At 45.5% G+C, this 17,500-nt stretch overlaps 1 protein-coding gene across 1 annotated transcript in view; it reads left to right on the top strand.

Moving 5' to 3' along the window:
- Positions 1-1,306: 1,306 nt before the first annotated feature.
- PCYT1B (phosphate cytidylyltransferase 1B, choline) overlaps positions 1,307-17,500 on the top strand; it is a gene marked incomplete at both ends in the record, with an annotated part of 37,186 nt that continues 20,992 nt past the window's right edge. Inside the window, one exon of the mRNA XM_080363316.1 lies at positions 1,307-1,423. Within this exon, the coding sequence (XP_080219442.1) occupies positions 1,307-1,423 (117 nt within the window). The remainder of the gene's footprint in view (positions 1,424-17,500) is intronic.

The following is a 17,500-nucleotide window of genomic DNA, read 5'->3' as shown; positions in this document are numbered from 1 at the left end:
GGAATCCACTTTAACTGGTCTATCAAGATTAACAATAGCCAATGGAGTATCTCTGCTCTAAAAAGCATTGGCTTTATATTCTCATGATTGTATTCTCAGGCTCTTTAAGTGTAAGAAGAGCAGGTATTTCACTTCAGCAGCGCAGAAGCCACGGCTGCGTGTGGTGAAGCAGCCGCACAGCACAACTGAAGGTGTAATTGTGGCTCCTGGGCAGGCATCAGCCAGGTTCCTCGCTAAAGACCTGGGAACTCTCTCATGTATTTGGCTATGACAGAAACGCTTTGCTGCCTTTAGACGGAGCTGCTACCGTAACAACTACATCCCTTAGTCCATCTCTTGGCAGAAAAGAATGGCATTTTTACAGAAACTGTTACAATTTATTTCACAAAAGAGCAACTTTATGTCTTTAGTGCCACAGATTTGCAAAAGCGTTGCCTGGAAACTCAACCAAGCCGAAGTGAATATGTGCTTCTGAAAGAAAAACACCCCTGTTCCCTGAATTCTTTTGACGTCGCTAACTGAAAAACACGTAATACATGGCAACGCGTGGGGGACGCGGGGCGCCCCGCGGCGCAGCAGGGGGCGGTGCGGCGCGGGCGGGAGCTGTCCGTTCAGCACCGCGCCCGCCCGCGCCGCCGCTGCTCCGGGCTCCCGCCGTCAGTTTTGAACGAGTCAAACCTCCCCGCAGGTCACCGTAAGGGTGTTGCCGAGGCCGACCAGGGCCGGCGGGGCCACGGGAGGTGTACGCTGAAGCGGCGCCCGGCCTGGCCAGATAACGCTAGTGTGGCTCTTGGAGCGACTCTGCTGCCCACGCCCCACGCCGTTCCGGTACATTCCCGTGCGCGGCTCTAAGCCGGGCCTGCCCGCGCTCAGGAGGGCACACCCCGCCCTGCCCCGCCCCGGCGCGGGGAGCACACGGTTGGGGGCCCTTTAGCGGGCACCCGGAGGGAGGTGCCCGGCGGCAGGAGAGCTGCCCGGCGGCGAGATCGGCAGCTCGGCTGGACCCGGCGCTGCCGCGGGGGCCGGCACCGCCCGCGGAACCGCCGGGGGCCGCGGTGGCGCGGCGGAGCTGCAGCCAACCAGGAGGCCGCATGTAAATAAGCGCGGCGTCCCCAGCGCGGAGGGGGCGGTGGCGCGGCGGCCGCCCGGTTGCCATGGCGACGCGCGGCGGCAGTGCCCCCGGGCGGCTCCCGGGGAGACCCCCCGCGGGGCGGGCACACGCGTGACGGCGGAGCTCCGCGCCGGCGGGCCCGGGCGGTGGCGGCGGCGGCAGCGGCAGCAACGGCGGGCGAGGCTGCCGCCGGCCATGCCAGTGCTCGCGCCCGATGCTGAGTCAGAAACAGGTATCCCGAAATCCCCCTCTGAGGCGCGGCGCTCGGAGGCCATGGAGGAACTAGAGCACACCTGCCCCCAGCCTCGCCTGGTGAGTGGGGGCCAGCCCCGGGCCGGGGCTCGGCACCACCTCGGCACTCCCGGATGGGCCTCCCCCCCGGGCGCTGCGGGACGAGTGCGGGGTGGAGGGCGAGGGAGGGAGAGGCCGGTTCCGTCCTACGGCGGGTCCCTTTGTGTGGCGGCGCGGCTCCGCGGGGAGCGGAGAAGCCAAGGCTGCTGTGGGGGTGGGCTGTCCCCGGCCGGGTCCCGTCCGGGCTGCCCTTGCTGTGCTTTGTCGTTTGGGGACTTCGGGGAGTATAGTGACAGCGAGGCAGGATTCATATTTCCCTCTTGGAAAGGAAAAATAACCTCCCTAAGCCCCCGCGCAACCGAGGGTACTTTTGAGTAATGGTGGAGCAGAGGCTGGCGCGTTTGGGAAGGGCTCGCACCGAGCGGCCGGAGTACAAAGCCCCAGTTCCAGCTCAGGTGATGGGAGGCATGTGACTCGGTAAAGCCGTGTTACAATTGAAAAAAAAAAAAGAAAGCTGCATATCTTTAATAATGAATGCAGAGGAGCAGCGCACACTCAGAGGAGGCGGCAGCGGAGAGCGGTGCCCGGTCCCGGCCTGTCCCCGAGCCCCGGCCCCGGCTCACCGGCGCGTCCCGCCGCGCCGGCAGCCGCCTCCGCTTCCCAGAGCCGCCCGCGTCCCGCCGAGCACTGCGGGCCGCCCCCCGGCCGGGTCTGGGGCACCGGGAATGGGTAAATCACACTTCTCTCAACTTCAGAGCACAGCGAGGAGTTTCCTATTCGATGGTGGGTGTGTGAGGAAGGCAGTCTTGGAAGGCTGTGTTTTTGGGGGGAATGGGAGCCTCAGGAAAGTGACAGTAAAAATGAACTCCTTTGGTGGTCTTTTTAAAGGTGAGGGAAGCCTCCTCCAGATCGTGCAGGCAACTTTACAAGGCTGCTGCTCCCCTCGAGTTAAGGTTCTGAGAGCTGCCCTTGTTGGTCTTTTTTTTCATGTGCTAATTTAAAATAATTGGAATGTTTCCTTGCTTTTTATTGAAACCTTTTATTATTCCTGTCAGGAATGAGCACTCCTTCCCCCGGCCTGGTTTGCACCATTGGCAAGGTGGTAGGAAAATAATAACAATACCTGTTTGCATACACAGAAATGCAGAGACAGCATCAAAGTGTGAAAGTACATGACTGATGCAACAATTAGTACTGGAAATCAGATCATTTAGCACTAGAATTCAGTCACAGTCCTAATTAAAACATATTTCAACATTAAACTTGAGTAATTAAATTCAACACTATAGTTGAGACATTGTTCTGGTATGACAAGAAATAGCAACAGTTGTTGGAGCTGACCTAAATTAACATTTTCTACTTATAATTAGAATCAATTTTGACGAAGATTGTTAATTTGTTTGTGGAAGACTTTTTGAGCTGTTTCAAAAGGGAAAGTTAGCTCACGTGTTCCTACTGCAGTGTGTTCATACAGGCTGTCTGAGATTTCCCTGTCAAAAGCTCAGATATAACAACCCGTTTGAATATATTACTCCATGTAGTCTGACATTTTAAAAGATTTTAAAGAAAGAAGTGACAATATGATGCCAGTATTTACAGTATCACGCATTCCAGTGTAATTTCTGTGGAAATTAAGGTGACAGCTAGAGTACACGAATAAAACAAGAATTCATTATGATATTTTAGATCTTCCTGAGTATCAGTAAATCAATAATGGACAATGGAGACATTTTGAATAAAGATTTATGGAAAATGTATTCTTATAAAGTGATATTTTGTCAGTCAGCAGATCTACATTATCTTCATAAAATCATACCATTGTTTGGGTTGGAAATTACCTTAAAGATCATCTAGTTCCAAGCCCCTGCCATGGGCAGGGACACCTTCCGCTAGATCAGTTTGCTCAAAGCCCCATCCAGCCTGGCCTTGAATACTCCCAGGGATGGAGCATCCACAGCTTCTCTGGGCAGCCTGTCCCAGTGCCTCACCACCCTCATGGTGAAGAATTTCTTCCTTATATCTAATTCACATCTACCTTCTTTCAGTTCAAAGCCATTACGCCTTGTCCTGTCACTACATGCCCTTGTAAAAAGTCCCCTCCGTTCTTGTGGGACCCCTTCAGGTACTGGAAGGTCTCCCCAGAGCCTTCCATTCTCCAGGCTGAACAACCCCAGCTCTCAGCCTGTCTTCACCGGAGAGGTGCTCCAGCCCTCTGATCATCTTGTGGCCTCCTCTGGACTTGCTCCAACAGGTCCATGTCCTTCTTAAGCTGGGGACCACAAAACTGAACACAGGCAAAAAAAAAAATCCAGTTGAAGTATAATGTAATACATTGTGCTTTATTAAGGGCATAAGGAGTGATGGAGGCAGGCAAAATCAAATCATGTATTAAGGGACAAGAATTCAGAGCTGGTATCCTGAAGAGTTAATCACCCCTCAACAGGTGATCTAATAACACAGATTTTAAGTTCCTATCAGATCCTTTTTATGATCTTCATTACTTTTTTTCTGATTCCACTTCTTTGAAGGCAGCATGTACAGTGGTAGGCCAGTAACCTGTATTTTAGGCTATGGAGTCTGCTAGTTTGGCAGGAAGTGTCATAGTAAGACTAAAGAAAACTCCTGTATCCTTCAAAAAGCAGGAAAACAGGGGACATTGAAGACAATTCCCAGGTAAGCTTCAGTGAAATCTGATGTTTTCCAGTGCCTAGGACTGTTGTGATATAAATTGCCATTAATTTTTTCCCAAGACACTCTTTGGGTTTTCTTAACCAACTAGAGCATTAATGATCTGTCATGCTCCAGTCAATTCCCCTGGTCCATCTCACACTTAATCTTTGCCTTCTTTATGTTCTCAACTTCAACGTGTCTGAATGCCAGAAAAATATCTTTCAGATGACACACGTACTTTAGTCTCAATGCACAATGGAGAAACAAACCAATTACAGTTGTAGGCTTTATCCATAGTGGTGATTTTAGCAGTTCTGTAGCGAAGAAAAAAAACACAAATAATGTTTCTCCAATCCTGATTTGTCTATTTTTACATTTGTCTGTTTCTTATCTGGACCAAACTGCTGGGTTTGGCCACTTCCTGATTTACCACTGTCTCATACTCTAGGGTGTACCGCTGTACTGCTGCCCCTAAGATACCCATGGTTTGGTCATGGGGCACTTCATTGTTTGAAATGGGATAAACAGCGCTGTGGCTCATATCATACCACACATTCGAGGTACAGCAGTTGACCCCAGGTAACTCTCAGCAAGCCGCAGAGCACTGCTGGGCTATGGAGCTCAGCCTGGCAACCCCAGCATTAGGATTTGCCTGGGGGCATCTGTACTACAAAGGTAAGTAAGCAAGCAAGTTCCTAGTTTAACTGGATGGGAGAGATAACACAGGAGGAAATAGCAAGGAGTAAGTACAAAGCCTTGTGAAGCAATTAGCTTATTTTTTTGTATTTATGTCCCTTGGTTTCAAGAGTTTAAGTTTGATCCCACAAGACTTTGGTCCCGCATGGGGGCAGCTCCTTGAGGGATCAGTGTGCACCTCGAGAATTACCAGTCCTCACTCTGAAAGGAGCAAATGAGCAGTTTGACACACTTTGTTCAGGAAGACAATTCCAGATAGTGTCTTTCATAAAAGGAAACTATGGCAATTTAAAAGGACAGTGCTGCTGATAAAGAAAAACCAAATACACATTGAAACTTACTTTCAAAACCTACTGCTTGGTCTCACCTTTCCCTTGAACACACTGATTTCTTCTCTTCCTTGCATTTCACATGTCTGTTATCCAACACAGGCCTCAGTGGGAACATCTGGGAAAGTACTGTTGGGACCTGGGTACCAATGTCTTGTTTTCAAAACTGGCTGAAACCTTTGGGCTTAGCTCAGCTAAGGGAATGCAGGGCAATGAAACGAATGTGTCCATTGCAGTTCCTATCTTGTTGTGCTTTGAGTCTAATGTGAGATTGAGCCCAAACCAGGAATACAGTCTCTTCTGCAACACACAGGCAAAGTCAGGCACAGCTTAAGGAGCCTGATAGGCAGAAGAGCACCTGAATTAGCCAAGGTGAACTAGAGGGAAGGAGAGGGAGCAGACAAGTAAGGTGGTTGTTTTGACCTGTGCTTGTGGGGACGTTGGTGGGTACAGGGCCAGGCAGGAATTAAGCAGCAGTTTCCATGAATTTACAGTAACGTGAGTCTTATCTTTGAGGTGACGTAAAGAAGCAAATAGGTGCTTTTTGCTGTGTCTGCTCTGCCCTTGGCAATGCGATCCCAGGAATACTGGCCTGTTCCTGAGATTGCGGTAACGTGACATCTATGCTACCAGTGGACGCCTGCTCTCAGGCAGCTCAAGCTGTGGCCAGATCCCATTTGCCTGTGCAGGAAAGAGCATCGGGACCCTGTGTGGAAAGTACCCAACTATTTTTTTCTGCTTAGCATCACCCTTGCAAGGACAGGCTGGCTGGAGGCTTAGGACCTATCCATATGGCAGATAAAACACATCCTGCCAAGGCACTGTAAGCATCAGGGCCATTTGAGGTTCACCCTGGCAATCCCGGTGCCATCTCCCAAGCCCAGATTTACTTCTATTGCTTTTTATTGAGATTCAGCAGCTACAGACATCTACAGTTCAATAGGAATTAGGTATCAAATATCTTGGGGGCACTGAATCTACAATACTTTGGAGAATGAGACTCAGGTACAACTGAAGATCACAGCTCTCATGTCATTTTAGGTATCAGCAGCTTTAACCTTTTTGTTTATTTTATCCAGTTTTTAGAAGAAATGAGAGTACCTGAATTCATTGTTTCAAATTATTCAAATACATTTAGAAAACACTGGGTTCTTTTGGGAGTTTTGTTGTTGTTGTGTTGGGGTTTTTTGTGTGGGGGTTGTTTTTTGTTTCTTGTTTTGTTTTGTTTTGTTTTTATTGAAGGATAGAGGAGAACATTTCAGTACTTTCACTCACTGGAGCTGTATAAAGGTTTAAGGGGGCACTAGACTCCTTCAGACAATTTCGCTATTGCTGCTATTAAGCAATGTAATCTTAAGCACAATATTTTAAATAATTGCAAGAAGAGTGTGCATGCCTTGGATTCCTTTATTTTCATCCCTGGATGCCTTAGTCCCTTCATTCTTGTGAGCAGTGTTTTGAGAGGTCTGCAACCTCTAGAATTATTTCAGATTTTTTAATTCCATGAACTTCCATAGACCTTCATCTTTATCTTTCCTGTATCACTGAAAAGTATACGTGATTTTAATCAGAGGTGCTAATGATGAGTTTAGGGCATTTTATTGTGGTTAAAAAGTGTCCCGTGCATCTGTTTCTCACTCACACGATGTTATGACTTAGGGGATCTGCCATCTGTTTGCTTCAAAGTGGAACTAAGCATAAATATACATGTAAACAGCTTTACATTAGAGGAACCAAAAAATTTCATTTGACTCAATATCTTTTTGATCCTTTACAGGCTTGGTTTCTGTTCTGGATTAATTTTACTTTCCATGAATGTTGGCTATGACATAAAAGGACAAACCCATAAAAACATGCCAAATGTATTTGGCACTTGGGGATATGTAGCAATCTTTGCTAAACTAAAAATTGCCCATAGACACCAAAAATCTGCTGTGCTTTCCCATTACTACATAAAGGACATATCATTGGTATACGTTCTGAAATGCCACAGTCTCTGCAAAAACATGTTGCAATACTTATTCATCAGATATACAGAACTACAGATACTTTTTGCAGGCTTCACAAGTGACAGGTAAGTACAGGGAGCAAACATTATATTCCATGTGTTGTATTCCTTGCTTGCAAATGCATATGTGCAATGCTATTTTAGAAGCAGCTTTTATTAGAATATTACCGATTTCTTAAGCTGTGCTGTTGTATTTACTATGTAGGTTTGTGCCATGTGTTTAAAAAAGGAGTGAAAAAACATTGCAAATAGATACTCTCCGCCCCCTCCTCAAAAACATATGCAACATTATAAGGTAACATGTATAAAACATAAAAAGAAACCTAACACATGCATGGATGTGGTGCAGAAGAAATACAGAATTAGGAGCCAAATACTAGCTAGATGGGCAAGAAGTGCATGTAGTGCATAACCGCATATCCAGGATTGTGCACAGATACTCAGTGCAGCCGGACTGTCTGTCACAATATCGCCTTATACCTTTGTTACCACATAATCTGCTTTCCTTTCCTACACACATGGAGACAGACGGCATAAGGTGAAGAGCTGTTGTGAAAGGCACTGGATGAATGAGGGATGTGGTTGAGAAGCCCAGAGCACTCCCTCTGGGAAAACAGTCCCTCCCAGGGAGCTTCTGGCTGCCAGCTGGGGAGCTGCAGCCAGCACGTGCCTCCTCTGCGGGAGGAAAAACTGGGGTTTCCTTTGCCTCAACATAGTTCTGAGTAACGATTTATACAAAATACTGTCCTATGTCTGACAGGTAATAATTGACATATGTTAAGTATTTCTATGTAGAGGTCAAATACTGGGCCAGATTCACCCAGTATCTTAGGGTATAACTCAGTTGATTTCAGTAGATTAACCCTTGCCTATGTTAAAGCTGAAGTTAGGTCTTTTTAAGCATACATCAGGCGTGTATGCTAATGAGCAAGTAAAAAGAAATGAGTATTAATTGTAAAGAAAAAAAGAAGAAAAGAGAAGAAAGGGAGAGAGAGGAGAGGAGAGGAGAGGAGAGGAGAGGAGAGGAGAGGAGAGGAGAGGAGAGGAGAGGAGAGGAGAGGAGAGGAGAGGAGAGGAGAGGGAAGGGGAAGAGAGGGGAAGGAAAGAGGAAAGGAAAGAGGAAAGGGAAAAGGAAAGGGAAAGGAGAAAGAACTGACATTTTCTCCAGTTTCTGAACTGATCAGTAAAACTCTGAGTGGCACTGGAGCGGTGGTGATGTTTGGTCTATTGACCATGGCCAACCCTCAGTGTTACTCGTGGGCCACCAAGCACCTGCCACTCAGCTTTTAATTGCCAGTGCACCATGGTTCAGCAGCCCTGTTACAACATCCTCATTTTGTGATGGCATCTGCTGCTGCCACCTCGTCACCAGTGCCCTGCTGAAGGAGCCACATACTTTATTCTGAAGTACTGCATATCAGTCCTCAGTGCTGGGACCTCTGGCAGCTTGGCTAAGCCTCTAGCCATCAGGAGAGGAGGACACTGAGGCTGCATGCTGCCTTAGGTTGGTTTTGGTTTGTTTCCATGAGCCATTCCTGGGTCACCTGTAGGTGCTGCTCCTTCCAGCCATGCCAGGAAAGCGGGCTCAGGTGGGGAAGCTGCCCAGGGTCACGTTTCTTTACAGCTGATGTTCATGGAGATGAAGGTGCTTCCTTAGTGATTCTTCCACTTGAGCTCTGCTTGACTTGGGACCCATTCTACCTCTAGGATGTATCTTATTTTCTAAATAACGTGTTCCAGTTCAGTCAAAAGTTATGGCTGTCACATAGGAATCTTGTAGTGAAATTCTTTGGCCCGTTGCAAATATTAGACTAGATTATATAATAGTTGTTCTACATTCATAACCCATGAATCTGTACATATGGACATCATTGTGCTTCTTGAGAATGCCATGGAAGCTGCTTTTCTTCTGTTATTAATACATCTTCAGTTTGTAATTGCACCTTGCACTTAATCCTTACTGACTTAATACTAATAACAAGTGAAGTATGTTTGATTGGAGATAAAGCCCAGAAAAAGCAACTGAGAATAAGGCAATTTGGAATGGTTGCAAACAGATTTTTTTTTTTTTACATTATTATTGGTAAAGTTAGTTTGCCCTATTTTTAGTTTACATCCACCTCACTGAGTCAGCAGAACTGTGGGAGGACGAGCTAGATTTATTTTAGAATCATAGAATCATTTTGGTTGGAAGAGACCTTCAGGATCATCAGGCCCAAGCATAACCTAACTCTGGCACTAAACCATGTCCCTAAGAACCTCATCTAAACGCCTTTTAAACACCTGCAAGGATGGTGACTCCACCACTTCCCTGGGCAGCCTGTTCCAATGCCTGAAAATCCTTTCCATGAAGAAATGTTTCCTCATATCCAATCTAAACCTTCCCTGGTGCAACTTGAGGCCATTTCCTCTTGTCCTGTCACTTGCTCCTGTGGAGAAGAGACCAACCCTCTCCGTGCTACAACCTCCTTTCAGGTAGTTGTAGAGAGCGATCAGGTCTCCCCTCAGCCTCCTTTTCTCCAGGCTGAACAGCCCCAGTTCCCTCTGCTGCTCCTCATCAGACTTGTGCTCCAGATTCTTTTGATGTATACATTAATGTTGGAACTGTTTGTAAAAGGTTTACCTGAAGGTATCCAGCCCTAACATTTAATTACTCATAAATTTATCTGTTTGTGTCAAGGTTACTAAAGGTAATACATGAGACAAGATTATTTTCATTTTTCACAACGTTCACTCCTTCAGCCTTTAAGAGAAGACCTTGATAGTCCTTAACACAGCCTTTCCACTTGTAAAGGGTATTCATACTTCAGAAACGCAGCATGTATTTTTAGTTACTTCTCAAGAGTTTTGATAGTGTTTTTCTCTTCAATGTTCCTTACAACTCATGTCAGTGTTTCCTGTTCTGTAATTATTGTTTGCCAACATCAGGAGCAGGTTCCCAAAATAATCTTTCCTCTTATGAGTAGATCTTAGCCACGTGATTTGTTCCAGTGAAATCAGTTATCTGTTTTAAATACCGCCTCTGAGATAAAAACAGATTACAGCATCAGACCTCCCACAGAATTTGCCTGCCAGCTTAATTGTCTTATAAGCACAGGCCCAGCCTGCTCTACCAGGTTTTGCTTATGTAGCTGTACTGGTTCAAGGCCTGCACATTTCTTAGAAAACTGTTGATGGCAAAATCTTAGATGACAATACAACTGTTTGTAGAAGAGAACAGTGTTTTTGTCTGCGTCATGTTGTGAGGCAGGTAATGTAGCTATGCAAATAAAAAATATAAAAAAAGAGTAACTCCTTCCATTAGCACATGTTGCATGCAATTACCCTGCAGGCAGAGTTAAAATGGCATAGATGAGTCTGTCTTCCCCTTTTCCAAAATATTTCTGTCTTCCTTGCTGCTGTGTAAAATACCCAAAACATAACCAAACAGAAAAAAACCCCAAACAAACAATAACACAGTTAATTATTCCTATTACAGACTGTAAAGAAAAGAGAGGGTGGGGAGCTACTAGTGCTTTTGTCCTGTTATTTCAGTTCCTCTACAAATTACCTACCACTTTCCTTTAAATCCATTGGAAACACAAGCTATGAATGTTTGTCTGCTGACTAGCAGCCTAGTTAAACGGCTATGGTAGCATAAGAGACTATGAAGAGTGATAATAAAAAGGCAGCAATGAAAATAAGCTGAAAGCACCTGAAAATAAGCTGCTTTTAGCTGTCATGTAGGGTTTTGTCATAAAGTATAATATCCCCTTATCACACTGTGCTCTCCTCTCTGGGCTACTGTCTCACTAAGTATAGTTGGGGGTTACAAAGATGTTACCGGATGCAAATGGAGCTGAGAGGTATTTTCTAGGAAGCCTCCCTTTACTCACCTCCCATCTATTAATTTCCTGAAGCGTATTGAGCGCCATTTGCTTATTTTGCAAATTTGTGATAATGTAGATATTTAAACTTGTAATCGAATGAGTTGCTTCAGATATGCTAGGGTTATTGGACATGATGTTTTCGCATTTTGAGGAAGTAAATTTAATTATAATTGAATGCTTTGTCTTCATTCCCAGGAAATAGGACTTGCATTGCAGGAGTTTTTTAACATTTCTGAAATAAATGTCAGTAATGAGTCCTAATATTACAATGATTTCTCCATTGGTGACATGGAACAGGCTTTCTCTAGACACCACATATTAATAATACAGTAATGATTTGGCATTTGGACTGCTTAAATGAAAGGTCTCCTTGCTGACACCAGATATAAGGTGCTCATGTCATTGAAGATAACAGCAAAGTGTTGTTACCATGTAAATAATTTTCTGTCTCTACCTGTTAAAGCTCTGGAAATTGAAAAAGTTATCAGTTCAAATATTGTATAAGCAACCTTGCAGTTAACAGGGAAGGGCAACAAAAATAACCAAAGGTGTGGACCAGCTTCCACATAAGGAACAAATGAATGAGGTAAAGCTCTTCAGCCTGGAAAAGGTGACTGAGAGAAGAAAAAACAGAGGACTATGAAATCACGGGACACAGTGAATCAGTGACTGCAGATTAATTTACTGAAGCTTCCAGTACAAGAATATCAAATAGTACAAGGAGGAATCACACAGAGTCACAGAATGTTAGGAACTGGAAAGAACTTCTAAAGATCATCTAGTCCAATCCCCCTGCTGGAGCAGGAACACCTAGATGAGGTTACACAGGAATGTGTCCAGGCGGGTTTTGAATGTGTCCAGAGAAGGAGACTCCACAACCTCCCTGGGCAGCCTGTTCCAGTGCTCTGGCACCCTGACTGAGAAGAAGTTTTTTCTCACATTTAAGTGAAACCTCCTGTGTTCCAGTTTATAGCCATTGCTGCTCGTCCTACCATTGTTTGTCACCGAGAAGAGCCTGGCTCCATCCTCGTGACACTCACCCTTTACATATGTATAAACATTAATGAGGTCACCCCTCAGTCTCCTCTTCTCCAAGCTAAAGAGACCCAGCTCCCTCAGCCTTTCCTCATAAGGGAGATGCTCCACTCCCTTCATCATCTTTGTTGCCCTGCGCTGGACCCTCTCCAGCAGTTCCCTGTCCTTCTGGAACTGAGGGGCCCAGAACTGGACACAATACTCCAGATGAGGTCTCACCAGGGCAGAGTAGAGGGGAAGGAGGACCTCTCTCGATCTACTAACCACCCCCCTTCTAATACACCCCAGGATGCCATTGGCCTTCCTGGCCACAAGGGCACAGTGCTGGCTCATGGTCATCCTGCTGTCCACCAGGACCCCCAGGTCCCTTTCCCCTGTGCTGTTCCTTGTTATATTCCATTAAATTTTTCCCTGTCCAACTCTCCAGCCTGTCCAGGTCTCACTGGATGGCAGCACAACCTTCTGGCATGTCAGCCACTCCTCCCAGCTTCCTGTCATCAGCAAACTTGCTGACACTGCACTCTATTGCCTCATCCAAGTCACTGAGGAGTATATTGAATAGTACTGGTCCCAGTACTGACCCTTGAGTGACCCCACTAGATACAGACCTCCAACTAGAGTCTGCCCCACTGACCACAACTCTCTGGCTTCTTCCCTTCAGCCAGTTCACAGTCCACCTCACTACCTGATCATCCAGTCCACACTTCCTCAGTTTAGCAGCAAGGATGCTGTGGGAGACTGTGTCAAATGCTTTACTGAAGTCAAGATAGACCATATCCACTGCTTTGCCATCATCTGTCCACCTGATTATGTCCTCATAAAAGGCGATGAGGTTGGTTAAGCATGACTCCCCCTTGGTGAAGCCATGTTGGCTACGCCTAATGACCCTCTTATTCTTGATATGCCTTGAGATGGCACCAAGGATAAGTTGTTCCATCACCTTTTCAGGGATGGAGGTGAGGCTGACCGGTCTATAGTTACCTGGGTCCTCCTTCTCACCCTTTTTGAAGACTGGAGTGACATTTGCTTTCCTCCAGTCCTCAGGCACCTCTCCCGTTTCCCAAGACTTGGCAAAGATGATGGAGAGTGGTCCAGCAATGACTTCAGCCAGCTTCCTCAGCACCCATGGGTGCGTCCCATCTGGACCCATGGATTTATGGATCTCCAAACTGCTTAATTGCTCCCTAACCCAGTTCTAATCAACCAAGGCAAACTCCTCCATTTTCCTGACTTCCTCTGGGGCCTCAGGGATATGAGGCTCCCCAGGACAGCCTCCGGCAGAGTAGACAGAGACAAAGAAGGCATTCGGTAACTTTGCCTTCTCTGTATCTTCTGTCACCAGGGCACCCATCTCATTCATCAGTGGGCCTACGTTGCCTCTGGTGTTAGTTTTATCTGCCATGTATTTGAAAAAGCTCTTTCTGTTGTCCTTGACCCCTCCTGCCAGTTTTAATTCTAAGGAGGCCTTAGCTTTCCTAGTTGCCTCCCTACATCCTCTGACAACAGCCTTATATTCTTCCCAAGTGGCCAGCCCCTGCTTCCATGATCTGTAAACGCTCCTCTTCCACTTGAGCTTACCCAGCAGTTCCCTGTTTAACCACGCAGGTCTCCTGGCTCCCTTCCTTGACTTCCTACGTGTTGGGATGCTCTGATCTTGAGCCTGGTAGAAGCAGTGCCTGAACACTAACCAACTGTCTTGGGCCCCTTTACCTTCAATACCCTTGCCCATGGGATTTCCCCCAGCAATTGCTTGAAAAGGCCAAAGTTGGCCCTATTGCAGTCCAAGGTTGTGATCCTGCCATGTATTCTATTCCTGACACATGAGATCCTGAACTCCACCATTTCATGGTTGCTGCAACCAAGACAGCCCTCAACCTTTACTGCTTCAACCAGATCCTCCTTGTTAGTGAGGATGAGGTCCAGCAGTGCACCTCTCCCAGTTGGCTCCTCCACCATTTGCATCAGAAAGTCACCATCAAGGCACTGGAGGAACCTTCTGGACTGTGTCTGTCTGGCTGAGTAGTCCTTCCAGCAAACATCAGGGAAGTTAAAATCCCCCACAACAACCAGGGCCTGTGACTGTGAGGCTGCTCTCAGCTGCCTGTAGAAGCTGCCTCATCAACTTCCTCACCCTTATCTGGTGGCCTGTAATAGACACTCAGAACAGTATCACCCCTGCCAGCCTGCCCCTTATTTCTCACCCATAGACTCTCAACTCTCTCCTCATCCATGCCTGGACAGTACTCAATACATTGTAGTTGCTTGTCATGTAAAGAGCAACTCCATCACCACACCTGGCTGGCCTGTCTTTGCTGAGAAGCACATAACCATTCATGACCACATTCCAGTCATGTGAGCTGTCCCACCATGTCTCTGTAATTGCCACCAGGTCATAATCTCCTGCCTGAACACAGGTTTCTAACTCCTCCTGCTTACTCCCCATGCAGCGTGCATTGGTGTACAGGCATTTCAGGGAGCGAGCCAAGCACACTGATTTCACCCTAGGGGGATGGGAGGCCTCCCAGGCTTCATCAACTCTAGAGTGCTACCCCATTGGTGCAAGCCCAGCTACAACACCATCCACCTTCGAGTCTAGTTTAAAGCTCTCCAAATGATCCCTGCTAATTCCTGTCCCAGCATCCTTTTGCCCCTGTGAGATAAACCTTTCCCACGTGTCACTGTCTGGAATTGTGTCTTGTAAAACCAGCTGTTACCAAAGAAACCTAAGCCCTGCCTGTAGCACCAGTCTTGTAGCCAATGGTTTATAGACCGAATTCTTCTATTCTGTCCCACGTTGTCACCTAAAAATGGAAGGAGGGAAGAGAAAATATCTTGTGCTCCAGACTCTTTCGCCAACCGTCCCAAGACCTTGAAATCTTTCTTCATTCCCCTCAGACTACGGGAAGCAGCTTCCTCCCCATCTGTCTGGAAGATAAGTCGTGTCTGGAAGAGGAGTCATGTGCTGAACAAACCGAATGAGATAATCCATCACTAAACTCACACTTTGGCCATAGAACATCCTGCTACAGGATGATGCAGATCTCAAACAGATTACCTTGGTCCAAAATATGAGGCTAATTTGACTTGCTTGACTAATCACAAAATGTAAATGCTTAGAAAACAATGAAGGCACAGATGAAGGGAAAAATCTGTCAGACAAAGACAGAAGTACATTTGCAAAAAGTCTTTGTCAAGCCATCTGATTACTGGCAAAAGTATAGCAAACTTCCAAAAGTACTTTAATGCATTAACTGAAAATAAAAAGTTGCTATATAAACTACTTGCTTTCTTCTCCCAATTCTAGTTATTACTGACAAGAAACTGGAGCAACTGTAAGTAATTGTATATAAACTGAGAGAGGTTTGATAAATCACTTATGTTTTTTAATAATTTCTTGAAATATTTTATCTTATGCTATAATGTGCAAACCCAATGGTCTCAATTTATTTTATTCATGTTTTTGTTAAGCTCAGCAGCATTTTTTCTAGGCCAGATAAAATGAAATAATATTGGATACTCATTGGGAAGCTGTTGCTATATTTCACTTGATCTGTCAGCACATGGTATTTATGCATTTTTCCATGTGGCTTTGATAGAATATTGCCAATTTTAATCTATCTTTTTAATGTATTTTCATATCCAGTGGCTGAGACATCACAGAGTAACAGAAATATTGACAAGTCTGGTTCTGAGCCATCAGCCATAAGCTAAGCTTTAATGTGAATGTTTAAAAAAGCTGGACCAGTGGGAAGCTAATAGAGGTGGTTCTCCATTGAGCAGAGACACAGAGAGAAATCTTGGTGTTGCAAAGGTGTTTAGCTAGATAAAAAGCACCGCTGTGTTTGCCTAGGGGGAAAAAAAGATAATCTTGCTGCAAACCAGGTCTGTTTTCTTCAAATAATCTCCAAGGAAACAGCCTCTGCCAAACTCGGATCTGATTACCCATTGCAGGCCTCAGACCAAGCCATTATTGTTTTAACTTTTCTGCCTTCCTCTTTATCCCAGCGGGAACCAGACTGTATGGGCTGCCGCGTAACCTGACCTTGCTTGGAGATAAAAAGACAGGTTAGCCCACAGTGATCGCAAAGCTGTAAGCAAAAAGATGGTATTTAGAAAATAAAGGAAGGAGCTGGCATGGTATGATTATGTGTAATGCTCTGTGCTGTGCGGCGTGGGTGGTCGGATGAACAGTTCTTGTCCACGAAACCCGGACAGAAACTTGGACTTGGACATAGTTTCTCCATTTTTAACCTTGTCTCTGCAGAGATGCTGTGATTTTCATCACAAAGATACTGACCATGATGATTTCCTGCAACATTTGAAATTACAAAAAAAAAGGAAATAAAAATGGAAGGAGAAAAAAATAAATTTACATAAAAATTTAGCGCTTTCAGTAAACAAAATGGATAGTAAATCAGCAGAAAAAGCTGGATATGCATCCTTAGGTCTTTGTTGCTGTTTTATTGCTGTCCTCTGAGCTTTCCATGCAACAGGCCCGTGAGCCCAGAGGTCAGTAGCAATTAGGCTTGACATGTCTTCACGTGTCTCAGGTACGCTAAAGAAAATAAACGCTCAGTGAGTAAGCATTCAGCATATAAAAAGTGAAAAATAGCGTAAAGGGAAAGATTCTGTTATGACCAACCACAGGTGATCCAACTGTCATGACAACTGCCCATGGTCACTGTCAAAACCCAACCAGGCTACAGCTGCAAGGCCATGAGGTCTCAGATAACTCATGGTGGAGGCAAAGTAAGTGATAGATTTCCTTCAGCTTGTCTCAACTACCACCTCATCTCACAAAACCAAAGCAACCCAAAACTCATCTTACAGTAGTTTGCTGTTTCTATGAAACAAGAGCAGTAGAAACATGTTTTTTCATATCAGACCATATGGCAGATAATAAATATCTGAGGCGCTGATGCCTGATAACTTCCTACGTAGGCATAGGCAGAAAATGCAATTTTTGTAATCAAGTTTCCTGACAGATAATGCCACATCGTTCTTCACACATCTGCACTCTCTCTCTTTAGGTTATAAGCCCTTCAAAGCAAGTAACCTTGTAGTGCTCTGATCACAGACAGAGAATTTATACAGTATGTGTCAGACCAGAGGAAGGAGTTGCGGCTCAGTTATCTCCAGCTAGGTGGGACTTCTGGTTGCATTCTTGCTTTTATTCTGAATGGCTCCTCAAAATTGTACAAGATTCTGATTAAAAGCACAAGACAACCTGTAGGCCCAGTTATCTGTACTGATGTTAGTGGAAGGAACTGGTGCTTGTGAAGAGGTGGCTCATTTGCAGCTTTCTAAATCCCAATTAGTTCTTCCAGCTGTTATTTACAGGTAGTAGAATATATCTTGCATCTTGGGCCTTTGGAGTCCTTGAAACCAAACCAAGGATTAAGCTGCTTGGACCATCAAACCTAATGTTGCCCTGCAAACAGAAAAAAAAGTACCTGCACCCACCTCAAAAATGCCTGAGCTTCTAAACAGA

The sequence above is a fragment of the Nesoenas mayeri genome, assembly GCF_963082525.1.
Source record: "Nesoenas mayeri genome assembly, chromosome: 1".
Classification (NCBI taxonomy): domain Eukaryota; kingdom Metazoa; phylum Chordata; class Aves; order Columbiformes; family Columbidae; genus Nesoenas; species Nesoenas mayeri.
Note: the sequence above shows the minus strand (reverse complement) of the source record. Positions and strands in the feature narration are given on the sequence as shown.